The 18,867-nt window shown below is 38.8% G+C and overlaps 5 protein-coding genes across 5 annotated transcripts; 3 read left to right on the top strand and 2 right to left on the bottom strand.

The window, feature by feature from the left end:
* Window positions 1–2,260, bottom strand: TTLL15 (tubulin tyrosine ligase-like 15). The gene is made up of 4 exons (XM_020961890.2): window positions 2,065–2,260; window positions 830–2,001; window positions 556–769; window positions 1–495 (listed from the first exon to the last, which is right to left on the bottom strand). Exons 1-4 carry the CDS (start codon window positions 2,116–2,118, stop codon window positions 379–381), a joined length of 1,557 nt encoding a protein of 518 aa, XP_020817549.2. The 5' UTR covers window positions 2,119–2,260; the 3' UTR covers window positions 1–378.
* Window positions 2,261–2,576: 316 nt separating this feature from the next.
* Window positions 2,577–6,196, top strand: LOC110191135 (uncharacterized). The gene is given in 10 exon segments (XM_020961887.2): window positions 2,577–2,910; window positions 2,975–3,079; window positions 3,138–3,281; window positions 3,332–3,431; window positions 4,255–4,388; window positions 4,533–4,673; window positions 4,756–4,965; window positions 5,185–5,324; window positions 5,326–5,593; window positions 5,696–6,196. Coding segments are annotated over 10 exon segments (1,833 nt in total). The 5' UTR covers window positions 2,577–2,706; the 3' UTR covers window positions 6,083–6,196.
* On the top strand, window positions 5,696–16,119 carry LOC147642614 (uncharacterized). The gene is given in 14 exon segments (XM_086839911.1): window positions 5,696–7,705; window positions 7,822–8,586; window positions 8,652–8,701; window positions 8,703–8,778; window positions 9,586–9,693; window positions 9,751–9,879; window positions 11,144–11,275; window positions 11,346–11,477; window positions 11,551–11,646; window positions 11,707–11,847; window positions 11,906–11,955; window positions 12,012–14,451; window positions 14,510–15,763; window positions 15,888–16,119. Coding segments are annotated over 14 exon segments (6,735 nt in total). The 5' UTR covers window positions 5,696–6,495; the 3' UTR covers window positions 16,040–16,119.
* Window positions 9,751–10,675, top strand: LOC110191107 (uncharacterized). Its single transcript, XM_086840999.1, has 4 exons — window positions 9,751–10,140; window positions 10,199–10,255; window positions 10,319–10,399; window positions 10,459–10,675. The coding sequence occupies exons 1-4, from the start codon at window positions 10,008–10,010 to the stop codon at window positions 10,620–10,622; spliced, it is 435 nt and encodes a 144-aa protein (XP_086697125.1). The 5' UTR covers window positions 9,751–10,007; the 3' UTR covers window positions 10,623–10,675.
* Window positions 16,120–16,384: 265 nt separating the features above from the next.
* Window positions 16,385–17,142, bottom strand: LOC110191047 (uncharacterized). Its single transcript, XM_020961771.2, has one exon. It carries the CDS (start codon window positions 17,140–17,142, stop codon window positions 16,693–16,695), a length of 450 nt encoding a protein of 149 aa, XP_020817430.1. The 3' UTR covers window positions 16,385–16,692.
* Between the last annotated feature and the right edge of the window lie 1,725 nt (window positions 17,143–18,867).

The following is an 18,867-nucleotide window of genomic DNA, read 5'->3' as shown; positions in this document are numbered from 1 at the left end:
TAGGTTTTACGAGTAATATATTTGCAAATAACATTTCTTGTATGCCCTTGCAGGGTATTACAATTTTAGTCTGAAGTTAAAGAATTTCTACGAATTTGTCTTTCTTAGCTTAGATTAAGGTGAAGTTATTTTAAGGACGGGAATTTCTCTAAATTTAAACACTTCTTCATAGTCATTGAAGGCACCTAAGAGCACATCTCACTCATTACTAAATGACTAATATTAATACCAATTTGCACTGAATAATAATGACTGTATGGCCATGTATAAATATTTAAATATGTTTTCAACTAAGTACAATCGGTGGCCAATTTCCTAATGCTGAGCATAAAAGGCTTTGCGGTCAAGATTCATATTTACATAAATATTTATTTAAAACTAAGTACACCAGGTAGCATCATATTGGCATTTGTTGTAGAACCACTCTGTCATCCAAGCATTTTTCGTGGTCATATTTGTGATTTCCTCGGCCAAATTAAAGCTCTGCAAGTCGAGCTAAAAATAGATAAATACTTTGTAGTAAAAGATTTGATTAGAATGTTAAATTATTCCTACAATTGGTTTGGGGAACAGGCGCTTCATATCAATGCGATGCAGGTGCTCCTGGTGGGCTTGCTGTAGCATTTTGTACTGTGATCCACTGAGGCAGCCCAGGCAAAGGTCACACTCGTCCTTATTGCAGGACTTGTCGCAGTCGTGGGCAGCGCATTTATTCAAATCTGTGGCCAGGTTCTTTTCAGCAGTGAGCATTTCGCTGCTCTCGTTTAATCTGAAATTTAATAACATTTTTAGAAGAGGAATTTTCTATTTAATAAATAATATATCTTACAAGCTGCCACTTGTTGCACTGAGAGGTCGAATTCCAACCAAATTAAAGACACTGTAGAGCACCTGTTCGTACAGCAGCGAGTTGGGCTTGAAGTGCGCCGAGGAGAGATTGGGCGACATGTTAGCCTCCATAAGGTAGACCTTTAGATCCTCATCGACGAACAGATCGAATCGCATCAGATCGAAGAAGTTGTGCGTCCGGTAGGAGCGCAGAATATTCACAATGTCCTTCTCCTTGGCCGCAATCGTTGTACGCACTATGTGCTCCACCTGGGGCCAAATTTTTGAGGGATCCATACCCTGATCTCTTACGTAGGCCTCGAAGACCGTGCGCATGCTGCCGCCAAAGCGATTGTAGAACTTCCTCAGCGAGGGAACCTCCCAGGTGGGCAGATAATCGTCACCCACTATGTACTTGTCCACATTTTCGGCATCGAAGGGGTAGTACTTCACGGGGCAGTATCGGAAGAGCACGTCGCCTGTGTAGATATACGCTCGTAGTGGATTCACGGAAGTTATGACTACATAGACACCTATGTCGAACTTGTGCCCATCGACGAGGTAAGGACGCTGCACGAACTCCTGCACAAACGAGTCATTGGACCCGAAGGCAATGTCTGCCGGTTCGCGCACCTTAATGTGCCTGTGTTCGTTGTGCTTCTCGACGAAGAGAGCTTGCGGATTGTCACGGGCGTAGTCCAGGAATTCCTGACGCTGGGCGGGCAGACGGAAGGCTCGAGGCAGAAACGGCAGCTGCGTAGTGCACAGATCTACCTTGTTGGTGAGGTAGCCGCAGCCCGGGAAGTGGTTCACTACCTGATCCTGGCCGAGACTCTTTAGGCTTGGGTGCGTCAGAAAGGGGTAATCGTGGGCCCAGAGGAGATTCCAACTGTCGTTTACGTCCACTCGCCGGTATCCGAATCTCTGCAGCACATTCACCACGTGCACCAGGTGCTCCTCCGTGGGACTTCGGCCGAAGATGGCGTATGTGGGCGCGGCTTGCAACTGATCTTCCGCAGCATCCTGCGAGAGCCAGGAGAACCTGCTCTTGGCATGTGGCAACAGTTCCACCACCACCGCAGTGGTCACCGTGGCAGCCAGGAATATCATAATTGGCAGCAATCCAATGCTAAGGGCTGGTTTCTCTTGATTTTCCTCCGTTGATTTGGCCAACTGAAAAAAGAGAAAGTTTTTAGTTGTTCATCGAAACACGCTTTGCATTAGCGAAAAACTCACTTTGCATTCAGCTTCCACCAGCTCCGGAGCACTGTCCTCCACTTTTGCATCCATTTTTAGCCGAAGCCAAGTGCTATTTTAGAGTGGGGAACAAATACAAACGATTTATTTAAAACAACCTTTTTAAATCACGATCTCCACGGCAACAACAAAGGGAAATTCCCCCGTTTGCCATTCAAATGATGCGCCGCCACGGACTGCGCATGTCAGCTGTGTGGAAATTTCCCCTTATGGCGGCAGTTTCAAAAATACCATCTCTGGGGAAGGTTTGAGGGAAATTTATTGATTTTGGTTTTAAAATTGTAAATAATTTATTATCAGTCGCTATTACCAAGTTTTTCATTCCATTATTTCATTATAACAACCTTAAAACTGGAATAAAATTAAGTATAAAAAACATCAACTCTTGCAAATTAATCAAATGAATTCCATCCTTAATAATATCATCTTTTTAATAACAATTTTATAAATTAAATAAATTTTTTTTTTTTTTACGGTTTGTAATGTGATTATTTTGTCTCAGAGCCCGTCACGAAATATTTCAAAATAAATATGAAATAACACCACTTTAGATTATTAAACAAACACTTTTTTTGTGATTTTAATGCTTTTGATTTGTTTTTCCCGTTTACACTGTAGAAAATGTATAAGCGTGCCAAGGATACTTTTGAGAAAAAAAGGATTTACAATCTAAAGGCCCTGTTTAAAAAAGTGGTCCGCATCATAAGCCTAAGCAATCCGTGGATTGAGTATGAAAATGACGAACAAACTGTTTCGCTTAACGTCAAGAAAAATATATCGATGCGGGTGCGGTCGAAACACAAGTCCGGATTTCTTACTGCGGCGGTAATTAATATTCAAAATAAATATACATTTTCATAAATGTAAATATATCAAAAATGAACTTAAGGAAAAAGCTATAATTCGGACTCCGCATTCATCTCGCAGTATTCCGGATAGACGGAAATTGTGTTCCTTGTTCGCTACGCTCATCTGCTTCGCTAAACTGACTCCAGTAAAGTTTACTATGCAATTATTTTATTATTACATTTTCTGCAGAATATCCCGTTTAGAAATTGCGTGCCCGCTTAGTTCCAGTGATTAGGCTGCTGCCCTTAAATGCTGGACGAATTATTATTAGTAAATCGGATGTTCCCATCACCTTGTTCTTTATTCTGGTGGGAGAAGTACACATGATTAAGGGCAAGGACAGTAATGTAAGCATTTAATCAAGGATATGTTCCTTTAAATTAACCTCCTTAAATAGGGCAACGAACTGGTGGAGGGAATTTTCGGTCCAGGAGACATAATAGGCGATGTTGAACTTTTGGAAGGCTGCAGACGAACACACACCTTCAAGACGTCAAGTAAGCAGTTGTAACAAATATTTTTAAGCCAAATAGGACATTTTATTGGAAGCTCATCACTACCTATTTATTTTTATTGTAAAGCTATTAAGCTGTGCATTAACCTGAGGCTTCAATGAAATCATACTGATAACCTCAATTTGATTTATTCGACAATTTGGGAATTCTTCAGAAATTCATCTTATCTCGGGTCAGCTTCAATCTCATTTTGATTCAGTTCATACCATTTAATAATAAATCTAAAATACATTTCATTGCACTCCCAATTTTATCGCACTTAAGGATGATAAGAAAGTGAATTAGGTAAACTGCAACATTTGAGGCTCATGTCGAAATAAATGGGAAATACATAGCCCAATCACGCGATTTACACATAGAACTGTGTGTGTTTTTGGGAATTTGTTGTGTTTTGTTGCTTCATTTGCGATTGCCTGTACCCACCAATTTAATCAGCAATAAACAACGTTAAGTCCTAATTCGATTCAATCAAAATGAATAACAAAATACCCCCCTCAAGTCCGTCACGTGCCAAAGCTCCCCAAGGCAGGTATTCGTATTCCATCGAATATAGGTTGGCCCGAAACAACACCAACGCCTTCCTTTGGCGCACTGATTTTTTCGGCTGTTTGTGTTGTTCAGTTGTTCAGTTTTGCCTGTGCCCCGTAACTCCTCGTGCTGGCAATCTTTCAAAAAACAGATGCACGCCACCAGTGCCACCAGTGCCACCAGTAGTGCCATCGGTGCCTCCAGTAGCTCCAAGTTCCACAATGTTCCCATTTCGAGTGAGTCCCTGCTATTGAACGCTTCACTTTGCACCTCGCAGCCTACTGCGAGCTACTGGTCCTCTTCGACTATGACTATGCGGAGATTCTCGGTCCTTATATGACGAAGGCTTGGGACGAGAAGAAGCGTGCCCTCAAGGCGCTGAATTACTTTGATTTTCTCGACGATGAACAGGCAAGTTGAAATGGAAAATGTATCCTTAAATATTTATATCGATTGACATATTTTTAAGCAAAACATTTTGAATGCTTCTAAAACAGATTATATGATTTTAATGTTTCGCATACGATATTTGTTTATTATTACAATCATCTGCAGATCGTGGAAGCCTGCCGTCTGGGGAGTCTGAAGCAGTACAGTCCGCTGGATACTATGTATTGTGATGATGAGGGTTCCCTGACAAATGTACACTTTGTCCTCAGTGGAGAATGCCTCATATTGCAGTGCCTAAATATGACGGTGAGTTATTCTATCCACTACCAGAAACCAATTGCCAATATATATGCATTTCCATACTACTTTAAATATATATATCATTAAGGTGACGATGAAAAAGGGAAAACGAGTTTTCCGACTGATGCCGGCAGAAGAAGACGAAACCTCGAAAATGCTCAGACAAGGCGTGAGATCCGACTATTCCAGCCTTATTAAACGTAAAGATGAAAGTACTTCACAAGTGGAAATGAATCGGCTTGTGGCATCTTCCAGTGGAGAATCCTTGAACAAAGAACATAATTCCACCACGCGCTTGGTAAGTTTTTCGAACCCTAATGCCTATATATGAATAAATATTGGAGCTAAAATTATTATATTCTATCAAATTGTCGATCTAAAATATCTAAAATATCAAAGAAAATATTATTTTATTGCACTTATATATATAGTATATTTACAAAAGTACTCCCTAGAATATATATAGGATTTTGTGTATTGTTTATTTTTAATTTCACATTATTTTATAATTTGATAGATGCGTAAAATGAATTTGTTAGATATAGAAAAGTTATGCGGTTTAAGGAAAGAGATTTCACCGGCTTCATCGCATCATTCTGGGCGCAATGCTTACAGAAAATATAGGATGTCCAGGTATTCGGACAAAAGTCATGATTTTCACGGAGGACGAAGAATTGAATGAAGATTATTGGGGAAACTGGATAGATAATGACGAAGATGATTATGAAGATAATGACAGAGATGATTATAAATATAATGACAAAGATGATGTTAAATATAAGGACAAAGATGATGATGAAGATGATAATTTTAAATATGAAATCACAGCACCATTCCCAACATCACAATTACGTCTTAACCAATCCAAAAGTGAGGTCTCCTTAAATTTAACATCGAGTTCACATTCAAGTAAAGACGGTGAAATTGTAAGTCTTCGGAGATACTATTCCCTTTTCAGTACTTTTTGCAATTTAATTGGCTTTAAAAGCCTTTTAATATGTATTTAATAATACCGATGTTTATTACAGATGCCTTTTCTTGAGAGCCGCTTTATCGATGTGGGATCTATAACATTTGGAGGAATCTTTGGCTTGGGAGAGCAGATGAAGCATCGAGTGATAATGGCCAGGACTACGGTTCAGTGCCTTATATTGCCTAGATTTTTCCTGCTGGAGAATAAGCAGAACCCTGGCAATATGTGGGAACGTCGTCTTTTCTATCTGGATTGTATGATTCCATCGCGGGAAGCACTGTTTAAACAATTTCTCAAGACTCGGAGGTGGAAAAAATTCAAAAACGATTTTATTCGCCAAACTGTGAAGTTGTCACCTAATCATGGAACACACATAGATGATATTCCAATTATTTGCAGAATTGTAGAATCTGCAGAGGAGGACACTAATTTCTCAAAATAAATAGTATCAGGGGCAGATCTCACCTTTTCTTGTTATGTTACAAAATGCTTTAAAATAAGCTCATTTTGACCTAACAGGAAAATGTAGAAATGTCTCTGTGAAATCTAAAGAAAATTGATTATTAATTATTAAAATATTAGTGTCTACTTAAGTTTGAGTCACCTTTTAACGTCACTTGTATTACGTCTTTCGGTGGTATTTATAAGTCAGGAATCCTGAAATAATCCCCATAATTATGGTACCAATCACCTGAAAGTTTCCCAGAAGCAACAAGTTTCAGCTGGCGAAGTGTTTTGGCACCAAGGTGTTGACATGGCAACATGTAGCTATCGAGGTTTCCAGGCACATACGAACACCTTCTTCGGTCAGTATTGATTCAACCTTTTTCCATGGATGTTGCCTGAAATACTAAAATGACGACGACGAGCTTACCAAGGGTTCCCGAGGGTCTAAGGGACCTAATGAAGGTCTACACCAAGGAAGTGTTACGTGAGAAACCTACAGATCTTTATGAGTTTTCTGCAAAGTTTTTCAACTTGATTGTTGCGGAAAAATCTCATCAAGTTGTGCGAAAATATGAACCGGTTCAGACTTACGAAACCATTATGAAAAACCGCATAAGACAGCAGGTGCCTATCTCAATGGTGTTCAATATAATACCCGAAACACTCACCGACCTGATTAAGAAGTTTATAAAAGCAGTTCTGCGAGAAAAACCTGAAAATATCTACATATTCGCACAGGAATACTTTCAAAGGCTCTCGAAGGAAAAGTCCGGCCGTATCGAGTATACTAAATATTCGACATACGAAAAGTCAATTAAGGACAAAGAGAACATTGCTCCTGTTTCGAAGGTGACTTGCGAATGTGGCCGAGTGCTAAGTGCACAAAGCAAGGATCTTGGAAAGGCAGTATCCACTGAAACTACAAAACTAGAGACTACTACTACTGACCAGACTACCCTATCAAATAGCATTAGCTATGTGAAATCGGTTGTCATCATTCAACGCCATTTCCGTCGATATCTGAAGCAAAAGAAAATAGGTCGTGAGAAAAATAAATGCAATAGCGTGGAATACATGACAGCCATCATTTTAATTCAACGACAATTCCGTCGCGTTTTGGCCAAGAGGCGAGTCGAAAAACTTAAGAAGTCACGGCCTGGCCAACTATCCTACGTTAAGTTCAATGCAGCTAACTATATGAAAGCCGTAGTCGTCATTCAGCGACACTATCGTATATATTTAAAAAGGAAGCAGGAGCAAAATCGATTGAAAAACGGCCCAGTTTCCTTAGCGACAGCCGCTATTATAATCCAGAGAGCCTTCCGCAGGATGGTGGCTGTTAGAAGGGCCAGGAGAACGACATCCGTGACCGCAGATCCCGGAGAGGAGCTCAACGACAATGCCTCCGAGACCGGTTCCTACACATCCGTATCCACGGCTCTCCTCTCAACGGAATCGACCGAGCTGGGAATCGCAAGTTACGAGGAAAAAGTTCACCAGAAAATAATTCACGAGGATGAGGAAGTGGAGAACAATAACGTAGATGCCAGACTGGAGAGGGAGCATTTTGCAGAACCCATTAAAGGCGATGAGAAATCGATGGACTCAAGGAATCGAGGTAAATAACTATGCAAATGCTTTTCGATTCAAATGAATTATTGTAATGAAGTGGTTCTTTTTATATTCTTATAATTCTTATATGTGTTCTTTATAACCATTTGTATGCTTTTGCAGAAATACTAGGCATAAACTCTAAGGATAGCATCGAAAGAGAAAAGGAACTTATTAAAGACTTATCTGGAAATGAGACAGAGAAGCCGCTGATGTCGGTAATCGAAGATGAATTTACAGCAAGTAAAGACAGTAAACAACAAGGATCTAAAAATGAAACTACAAACAACAGTGAAGAATTGCATCAGGAAAACGAAGAAATCGTTGCAAGTGATGCAGAGAAGCCAGCAGAAATTGAAGATGAATTTACAGCCATCAAAGCTGGAGGAAACCTTGATTCTTCTCCAGAAACTGAATTAAAAACTAAAAATCCAAGTTTTGATCTACAGCAGGAAACGGAAGATGAACTAAGAACTATTAAAACTAGCATTGAAGAACTAAAATTGGAAGTTAAAGGTGATCCGGAAGCGGAAAGCGAAGTCACAGCTAAACCTGAAGACGATGTCGAAGATTCGCTAAAGTCAGAAGATGTGGTCCCAGAAGACAATGCATTACCTCCTAATAAAGTTGAAAGAACTGAAAGTAATGATATAAAGGAACTTGCTTCCAAAGATATAGAAGATATTCCAATAATACAAGAAGAAGTCAAAAATAATGGTAAAGACAACGATATTCTAATCAAAGAAACAATATCGTCGGCTAAAATTAAAAGCTCTGAAAGCCAAGAAATTACAGAAAAACCCATTGAATCAAAAGTTTCTCCTAAGGTTTCCATTGAAATTGAACTTGTCCATGATATGCTAGACGAGGATCTCCCTGATAGCAATGGTAAACCTTTAAAAATAAATAGATTTCTTTAAAGTTAAAAAAATAATAATTTTTTCATGTAGCAGTTAATTCCGGAAATGATTTATCAGATGTTGATCCCTTGGAAGAACAACCTAGAAGCTATGCCCACCGTTGAGATAGATAGTTTAAAAACTGTGTTAGCCAATCACAATCGAGAAGTCCGAGAACAAGGTATGGTATAACTTTCTTTAAATGCTATAATTTAAAATGCGAATAATACATCTTTTGTAGAATCTTCTAAAGAAACTTTCTCCTGGCGAAGATGCTGATAAAACTTGAAGATATTGAAAAACCAGCTGAAATCGATACTCAAGAGGATGAAATTTCTGCTGCAAGCAATTCCACAAATAAACAGAAGGAAGACTCCGTCATTAAAAGAGAAAAGAGAAGCCTGGATGATACAGAAAATATTTTAACTGGGCCTCAAATGGAGAACATAGAAACCCAGGAAATTTTAAATAAGCCGGATGAGGAAACCCCTGTCATGGCAGAAGAAAAAAGCAGCATTGAAGTTACCGAAACCCAATCAAATTTAGAAGACCAGGATTCCTCAGCCAAACCGGAAAATGAAACTTCTTCTCTGACTAAGGAAAAAATTAGCATTGATGAAACAGAAAGTGATTCAAAAAAATTGAGCTTAGAAGCTATAAATCCAGACGACCCAGATTCAGATATAAATAAAATCGATCAGAAAGAAAACTCTAAAGAAGAAGAGCAAAAAGTAATTTCAAGAGCAGCATCGGAAACTGTTTCGGAAATGGAATATAAGAATAAAGAGGAAGTAGTGACTAAAACGGAAATAAAAGATCTCGTAGACGCCGAAACTGGAGAACTTACAATATACAAACCAGTAGAAGAAATTACTGACCCATTAAAGCAAGAAATTCCTACAGATCAAGCGCCCCAAGCAGGTTAGAATAAATTAATTTTAGTAAATAATATAATGTAATAACAACATATTGTTTAAATACTATTTAGAAGATATAATTGACCATTCTAAAAATTGCGAAGATCAAAAAATTGAAGTGGAGACTGAACCTAGTGTCCTTGAAGGAATAAGTAGTACAGAGACTTCAGATTTGAAGGGTAAATATTATAATAAATACATTTAACATCCAATCACTTAATATTTAATTTAAACAGAGACTAAACTAGAAGAAGGTGGAATAATTAATCATTTAGATGAGGCCGTGGGTCTTTTAATGGAACCCAAAGCTGACCAAGAGCCAGAGACTATCGAAATCAGTCCAGCAGAGTCCACCAATTCAGTTAGTGAGTAAATTAAACTATTTGAAAAATATTAATATAACAATCTAGAACAAAATCTTGAAGATGCTTCTGATGCATTAGAAGAACAGAAAAGTTTCGAGGAGGACAAAAAACTTGCACACAAAGAAATCATGCCAATTGGTTTGGATCTCCAGGAAGTCCAAGATATAGCTGCAACTGGTGGTAATAACGGTAATATCAAAAGTAATTCAATAGATAATACAAATATTGAACCAGTTAACTCTAATCAAGAAGCAAATACTGGTAAGCGATATATCTAAACAACACTTAATTTTGATGACTTAAGTAGTACTCTTCGTAGATAAAGCTACTGTAGAAGATGAAAATAAAAACACAGAAAGTGCTATAATTTCTGCCAGTAAGTAATGCCTTAAGAACATGTTATTATGTATGAAAATTAAGCTTTAAATTAAATTTTCAGGCAATGTATTTGGGGAAGATACTCTGAACTTATCAATGCAACCCGAATCAGAAGGTTCGAAATGTACCCTAGACCCAATTGGTTTGTTACTCAAAATGATAATATTAAATATATTTTAAAATATGTATTTTTAAATAAAGTAGAACCGGGTAGTCAAGCTGAAGAAGAAAAAGTTACTGAGACGACAGAAAAGCCTACAACTGACAAAACCAAGAGATGTACAGAAAGCGATGTAGAAGACCCTACCTCAGCAGATCGTAAGTTTATAAGCTTTCTAATAAAAATTAATGCATTTTTGGTTTAGATATGAGTTGATAAAATTTTGATTTGTCATATAAAAATACTGATAAATATCAATTTAAAGAATATGTATATGTCCTATAATTTGATTGCAATCTGAAAGGGTATATAAATTTGTTCTTCCCGAAGTTAGTTTTCTTTCTTGTTTTTTTGTTTTGTTTTTATGAAAATACGATTAATGAGATTATAAATTTCTAGAAGAAATAGCAAATGAGGAAAATAGAATTTTACAATCTGATGAAAAACTTAAGGAAACCGTTCCACTCGAGCCAGAAACCCTTTCACTTGAAGAGACCAGAAAAGATTCTTTAGAGGCCGAGGAATCGGAAGGTAATTTAAAGACTTGTATTTTTTAAATTCAAATTTTAAAGTTTGCCTATATATCTTTATTTAAACAAAGCATCAGATAAATTAAAGAATAAGCCAATATCTATTGAACAAAGTCGCGAAGACTCTGGTAAGGCTTACTTAATAAATAACTAAGTATCGTTAAAGATTATATATATAATATACTTTTTATTTAAGATACCATTTTATTGGATACGGAAGATAAACTAATGTCAACTACATTGGACAAGACACCGTCTTTGGAAAGTTTTAAAAACAATGAAAAACGAGCTGAAGATTGTTTCGGTGCAGACTCTGCCCTTCCAATGGGTAAGTATTTTTCTTTATTTTTAAATTTAATTATTACAAATTTTTTATTTTAATTATAATTATTTTCCAGTGCCAGTATTAGAGGAAAATCAGACGACTACTTTAAATGAAACAGATGAAGAACCCTTACCAAAAGATAGTGATAATACTGAGAAATCCTCAATACCTATAAGTACTTCTGGCAGTCCTAAAAATAGTGAATGTATGTTGAACCTCTTAATATTTATATTCTACCTATATTGATATCTAAAACTATTTTTCTTTTTATGTAATAGATTCCAGAACCAAAGACGATGAGTCTATTGCTATGAATGAAACCAGTCTTAGCAATGTTAATTCCAAAGATATTTCTGAAAGTCTAGAAGAAACAAGTATGTTACCCTAATTATGATACATAGTTTGTAATTAATTAAAAGGCTTATAATTAATAGAACCTGGAACCGATTTGGGGAAAGGGGATTCAGTTGAAGGTCCCATTGCAACCCAGGTTAATGATCAAACCAAACCAGAAGAATCCGAAGTCTCGAAAATTGAAGATGGTAATCAAACTTCCTCTCTGGAAAATACAACCAGTAAGTTGACTGTAAAAAAATCCTCTGGTACATAGTTTTTATATTGATATTGATACAGCTCCCACTTCAAATGAGAAGGCCCTCACAAGTGCTCCATCCCAACCCGAAGTAAATAATGGTAAGAATTCAGAGTCGAAACGTTCTTAAATTTGTTTTTAAATTAGCAGAAAAACTCTTCATTGCTTGTAACTAATCAATTAATTGGCACCCAAAATTTACCTACTAACCGTAATGAGATTGAAAAGAACACCAAGAAGTTGTCTAGCGCAAGCGTAAAAGATAAAGATATTGGCACCTTGGCATCGGGTCGTCTGGTGCCCACACCAATTGCCGAGCTGCAGCTCAAGTCATTCAAAGCTCCCAACGACGACGGCTCCTGGTATGATATCTATGTGGAGCCCAAGGTATCGTCCAATAAGGATATGGAAAACCCTCCACCATTAGTTACACCTTCAACAGACCCAACTGAGAAACCCCAAGAAATAACTCCCGAAATGGAATCCATTGTGGTTGCTGAAAGAGTTCCCAGTTACTATACACCCAAACAAATTATTGAACCCAGTGCTCCAAAAGCTAAAAACTCCATCTCATTCTTTGTGTCCTTTGATTCGGATGATGGCAAGCCCAAGTACAAAATACCCAAAAAGTTTCGAGATCAAACAAAAAGCGCCACTTTAGCAGAAAAAAAAAGTGACCCAGAGCCCGAAAATAATGAAGATGATATCGAAGTTATTGAAGTCTCGGAGGGAGATCCCGAATACCAACAGATGGGTGGATCAAAATTGCAAACTATAATGGAACTTAATGAAACCGAATCAACAAATGAATGTAATAATGAAAGTTCCCCTTCACATCTAGAAGTAACTGAGTCCTCAAGGGATATTATTGTTAAGGAGCCAAGTGTTTCGGAAAGTGTTACAAGATCAAAAGATAAAAATTTTGTGAACTCTTCAAAAATTGATACCGATCATTATGAATCAATTTATAAAACAGATATTCTGAACATAACAAGATCCGTTCAGATCATAGAAAGAACTTACAGGCGCTTTAAAAATCGACAATTACTAGACACTCAAGAAAGTAGCAATTACCAAAACCAAAACGAAGCGGCTAATATAATACAAAGGTGGTTTAGGGACCTTCAAATGAAAAAGTCCTCAAATGGAACCTCTGATATATCTCAAAGGACTCGGGAAAGTCTTGCAGCCAGAAAAATTCAAAGAGCTTATAGAAGATACATTGATAAATCTAAAGAAAGTAAGTCAGAAAAAGAACTTTTCGAGGAGAAAGCAGAAAAGGAACAAAGAGCAGCACTTATTATTCAAAAGGCTTTTAGGGTTTATTCTCAAAAAATCTTGGCTAAATCAAAAAAGCAATCCTCAGACCAGATGAACTTAAAGCAAAATCAAGCTGCTATAAAAATACAAAGGGCTTATAAAAGGTATTTAATGCAGGGAAATAAGCCAAAAGTGCTTCTTGACTCTGAGTCAGAGGAATCTATTACAGTTTCCAAGACAACGGAAGTTGATGCCAGTCCAAAAACGTTGGACTTGAACTCAGATAAGCTTATAGAGGAAGAGAAAACTCAGAGAGCTAATTCTAGTACGGTAGACGATTCACCAAGTTTATCAGAATTACGTCAGCATCAAGCTGCTGAAAAAATTCAAAGGGCTTACAAAAGGTTTTTAAAAAAGTCCAACAAATCAATAGCGAGATTTAACTCAGTGTCAGAGGAACCTATAACAGTTTATAAGTCAACGGAAGTTAATGCTATTCCGAGTTCAAACAATCTGAAAGAGGAAACGAATATTCAGGAAGCTTATTCTACACCAAGTCTAGAGTCTAGTCTTGCACAGGACTCGACAGGTTTGCCAGAAGTAAAGCAGCATCAAGCTGCTGAAAAGATTCAAAGGGCTTTTAGAAGATATTTAAAACAGTCCTTTAAAACAGAAATTAATGACAAAAAATCCGAAGAATCCAGAACTGCAGAGAAACCTGTAGTTAATATATCTAAATCGTCTACAGCCGATAGCGACCAAGCTGGGAGTGCTGCTCTTATAATTCAAAAAGCATTCCGGCAATATATGGAACGAAGAAAACTTGAAAATCTGGATGAGACCTCCCTCGATTCTATTACCAGTTCTCGCATAACGGCCATCGAGAACTCTATGTGTCCAACTGACGGTACACCGTCCGATAGTCTGATCCAAGAGGATATCTTTAGCGAAGATACGACGAAGATCACTCCAAAATCCGAGTGGTTTGTGGGATCCACTCGCATAGTACCAAGCCAGGGAGTCGTTGAAGAACCTATTGAGCTAGACACCGAATCGGATCCGGCTGAAATCACAAGTAAAACCGAGCTCGACACCAGCACGCAAGTAGAATCAGTTGAAACAGTAGATAGATCGCATGGCTCGCTTGAATCAAAATTAACTTCTGGTATTATCAGTTCCAAAATCGAGAATCAAGCCAATACATCTAAGCAGGATAATGCAGTCTCTTCTGGTTTAGCAGGTTTAACCGAGGCCCCTGAAGGCGGGGCTGGCTCCGCAGAGGATCATGTGCTTTTATCGCAATCCGATCTTGGCGGAATTTTTCAGAGTAAGTTATATGGAGATAAATCCTTTCCTCGAAGTATTTTCCTAAAATTTGTATTCAGCTCTAGATATCGCATCAACTCAAGAGCTAGTTAATGATTTCTTGATGAACGAGATTCGATTTTCTTCTGCACAAGGACCTTATCAGAATGGAAACCAACTGCAAGAAGTTGTGGAGGAGCCCTGCATCAAACGATCAGCTTCACTTGTTAGCCTTTCTGAAGGTGAGACTGGAAATGATTCCTCGAAATCGGAAGCTACAGGACTAGACACTCTATCCGCGGATACCATAGACAAGGCCACTGTCAAGTTGTCAAAGCCCGAAGAAGTCATTGAAAAAATGGCACAGCTAAGAGAGTCTAGGTCCAGCGACAGAATCCTCTCTGCAGAGCCCAGTTTCGATGAACCCATTGTGAGACCTATGAGTTCCCTGCAGGAACAGGCCAGCTTGGACATTGAGGATGGAGATATTATTGTATACAACCGCCTTCAGCGGGACGAAACTCGAGAAAGCTCTGCCCAAAGTGATTCGGTGGTCTTCGGAGAGGCAGAATCCGAGAAGATCCTAGACAAAGAACTTGCCACTGAAGAGGAGTCCGGAAGAGTGCATCTGATGAGGCATTACACCATCGCTGGGGATGATCCAAGAGGCCTCTTCCGATCAGTGACCATTGACGATGCTCTGAGTTATGGTGAAGTGGGCGAAAAGGATCTAGATGCGAGCCTTGGCATCAACAGTACGAATAGTTTTTACTTGGACGACGAAACCTCAGAGAATATCCGCAAGAAGATGATGGCTTATTCGCTATCCGAAACGGATTCCGATTATTTTGACCCCAAAAAGATAAGCAAGGAGGACTTCGACATAGACACGGCAATGGCGGATGCGATGGGTACATCCACGGAAACCGAATCGACCATTGTTTCTGCAGCCACAAAGATCCAGGCGGGAGCACGAGGCTTCCTCACCCGGCGGAGGCTGCGTCGCGCAAGTGCTGGAACGAAATCATCAACCATGGACACCAAAGCGTCCTTTGGCAACGATGCGATTAGCGAGTCCTTGGAACGATTCATCGAAGAGGAGGCAGCAAAGAAGATACAAGCAGCATACAGGATCCATACCCGCAAACGTAAGGGTAAGACCCGCCGGATGGAGGGTATCAGCTTGGAGAGCAATCTGGCAGCCAGGCGTCAGAAGCTCCAACGAGGTGATGCTCTACGAAATGACTCGACTCCCGATGATGAGAACAGTGGGTCCACCAATAGCGGACAGACTCAGAAGCTTCTGAAAAGCGATAGGCGAACCAAGGCAATGGGTAAGTGTAACTTCATTGAAGATCAGCTTAAGAGTGTTATTTCAAAAATTATAAATCTCTATTAAGGTTCCCATATATAATAATTAAAATTTCCCTAGAATGTGATAATCTCCCTAACTTCCAGGTGAGGCCAAGTCCAGAGCTGCCATGGAATTAAAATGGTTAACTATGAGGAAAAACTCAATGCCAGTTCAGATTGATTGCGAAGTTTTCAGAGTCATACCCAAGCACATGCGAAAACGTATCAAAAGCGCCGAGGCAGGCAAAAGAAAATAAATTATTCGAATATATAAATACACATATATATCTTTGCTGAAATATATCTAAATTAAATATATAAACAAATAACGTAAAAATGTTATTGTTATTAAACAAGCGGAAGAACGCACCCCGGAAGCTGATCCTGCTTATTTTTCTATATATTTAAACTAAATTATTTTATTCCGACTACGGATGAACGAATAAACATTGAACGGACTTGACAGTTTTACGATTGCAACCGAAGTTCGTAAATATAATCCCGTCTCGTTCTGATCTTTTCCACAAACTATATATTTTCAGATTTTTTCCAAACTGGAAAATTCCAAGCCTCTGCTCGCAGTGTGTGTATAAAATGGGATGTTTGATAAATTAAATGTTTATTCACTGTATTCGTAGCATATACATACAAACTGACCCAAAAATAGGCCTACAGAAAATACAAACAAATGTCTAACGTTAATGGATAATGTTGTCTTTCAAGATTGCGGTTTCTTGAGTAGAGTATTTTATTCTTCTGGAAGCTATTCGATAAAGATATTAAACTATTTACACGACACATATTGAACTAGGCGGTAGGTATAACAGATTGCTGTGCAACAGCAAAATTTGAATACACATAATAATTGTATGTACAGTAGAAATCAGAGTTGTGCAACACGCCCAGGTCACTACACAACGGGGTCGCATTGTTTTAGCTCCTTTCGAGCCTTGAATCCTCGAAAGCCAGCCTGGATCTTCACGGCGGCGTCGGTGGCGATTTTTTGCTTTTTGCGGACCAAGAATCCCCTGAATCCGGCTTGGATCTTGGTGGCGCAGCGATCCTCTACGGATTTTCCACCATTTTCACCGTTCGCCTTGGGATCGTTGCTGGTGGCATTGCTGGGCCGAGACGGATTTCCCTGATTTTCCATTAGAGCGTTGTTCTGAGGCCTTTGGCGTTGGTTCCTGCGGGTATTACTGTTCGAGAGGCGGTTGGTGACGCTGCCCGAGGACTTGTTGTTGCGGTGGATTTGCTTGCGAACGCGGTAGCCGCGGAATCCGGCCTGGATCTTGATGGCCGCACTTTCTTCGGACTGCAAGGACGATGCTGATTCCGGGGAGCTCGGGTAAATGTACATGATCCTCTGCTGCACGGCGACGAGAATGGATTTTGACTTGGCTTGGCAAATGTGTGTTCGCGTCTACTCCCAAAACTGTACGGATTGCATCTGTTCCGGATGAACTTGCTCGCTCGAGATCTAAAATTGTACTGACGTGCAACAGATGCGGGCTTGGCATATGTACGGCGAGAATTTTCATTTCATTTTCATTCACAAAACAAAGGCCCCACTCAGTGAGAATCCGCTCTGCCACTCACCTCCTCCCACACGTCCGTGTTCGCGCCTTCGTTGCTTTTTGTATCTATATCGCTTTTTGCTGTATTTGTATCCGCTAGATACATGTAGATGCGCTCTTTCTCTCTTGAAATTGGGCAGGAACTCACGGATGCTGGTGACGTTCAAGAATTTTTATTTCAGAATATGTAGAAGCGTGTTAGAAGCAATTATCTAATTTCGCCAGCTATCTGAGTGATGGGCAACCCAATTAAGCCATAAATAACAAACCGGATCGATTGCGTAATATCAATATCAATATCCTTTTCGCGAAACGAGCCCGAGTCGTGTTAAAAAGCAACTCATCACGCACCAATCACTACTTTGGATCACTGCGCATTTGTTTACGTTACTAGGGGCCTACGTAGCGGGTGGCGGCAAAAAATAGAGTAAATTGGTTTAGGTGAAAAGCGAGCCACTGGATACACACAGATCCATCCCTACCAGAGCCGTGGGCAATCAAATGAACATCGAGTGCATCGCTTTGTTAATGGCAACCGATGAACGTCCGAAAGGCATAGGGGTTAATTGGAAAATATGCACACACATGTCCCGAATATGAATTTCAATTAAACCTTTATTGTTTGACGTTCGCATCATCTTGACCCTGTGTTCGAATGCAAAGTTCAAAGTTCCTCGATATTAATAAACGCACCACAAATACACATTTTAAACAAGTAGATAATTTCCTTTAATGGAATTCTCGTCACAATTTATTTATATATTTTGGTGGATTATTTTTCAGCCTCTGGGACTCTGGAAGTTTTTCAGAAAAATCCAAAACAACAAGTTTCGAATTTAATCAATAAATTATAGAACAACTTGACGTCATTGGGACCTTAAAACGCAGCAACAAAATGGCGTCATTAAAAACAAAAAATGTATCAGAAATAAATATTATTGTTAAGTCGTCAGAAATAATAAAGTAATTCGGTGGATGAATAAATATTGTGTGGTAAACAGGAATGTAAAGATTTCCTTCCGGAAATTCATAAATTCGAAATGCCTATGCATATATGCCATTGTATTTAAAAGGAATGAGTCTACGTAACGCTTACGTATTTTTGAAAATTCGTGCTCATATAGAGTACATTTCTGCGTTCGTATGTTTGTGGATGTGCATGCGCAAATATACTAATTGAGTTTTGTATAAAAGGAAGTAATAAACGTTCTCAAACAGAGGGAAAAATATTTTTAAAAAATTGGCAAGTGGCCAAGGTAATATGATTGGTTTCTGTGATTTGTCCGAATGACGTAGGCATACAAAACACACTCGAATGTAGAGCGAAATTGTTGATTTTTTGCAGAAAGTTAGAGGGCGCCGATGCCCTTCTACATGTTCCTCTGTTCGAGCATCATCAATAAACAAGATGTAGATCTTGCTTATAATCTAATTTTTTTATGTAAACAAACTTGGATATTTATGTAACCGAAAGTCAGAAGGCACGTCTGACTTATGCACTGAAAAAT

Source organism: Drosophila serrata, unplaced genomic scaffold (genome assembly GCF_035046125.1).
Source record: "Drosophila serrata isolate PLE 108 unplaced genomic scaffold, ASM3504612v1 contig_382, whole genome shotgun sequence".
NCBI classification, from domain to species: Eukaryota; Metazoa; Arthropoda; class Insecta; order Diptera; family Drosophilidae; genus Drosophila; species Drosophila serrata.
The sequence above is the reverse complement of the archived record's forward strand: the minus strand, read 5'-3'. Positions and strand labels throughout refer to the sequence as shown.

Excerpts from the sequence above, each read along its gene's own strand:
- TTLL15 (XM_020961890.2), bottom strand. The coding sequence starts at position 2,118 with ATGGATGCAAAAGTGGAGGACAGTGCTCCGGAGCTGGTGGAAGCTGAA. Across the intron at positions 2,002-2,064 it reads TGGTGGAAGCTGAATGCAAA|TTGGCCAAATCAACGGAGGA; the intron begins GTGAGTTTTTCG and ends CTCTTTTTTCAG. Across the intron at positions 770-829 it reads AGTGCAACAAGTGGCAGCTT|ATTAAACGAGAGCAGCGAAA; the intron begins GTAAGATATATT and ends ATTAAATTTCAG.
- LOC110191107 (XM_086840999.1), top strand. The coding sequence starts at position 10,008 with ATGCCAATTGGTTTGGATCTCCAGGAAGTCCAAGATATAGCTGCAACT. Across the intron at positions 10,141-10,198 it reads TAATCAAGAAGCAAATACTG|ATAAAGCTACTGTAGAAGAT; the intron begins GTAAGCGATATA and ends TACTCTTCGTAG. Across the intron at positions 10,256-10,318 it reads AAGTGCTATAATTTCTGCCA|GCAATGTATTTGGGGAAGAT; the intron begins GTAAGTAATGCC and ends TTAAATTTTCAG.
- LOC110191047 (XM_020961771.2), bottom strand. The coding sequence starts at position 17,142 with ATGTACATTTACCCGAGCTCCCCGGAATCAGCATCGTCCTTGCAGTCC.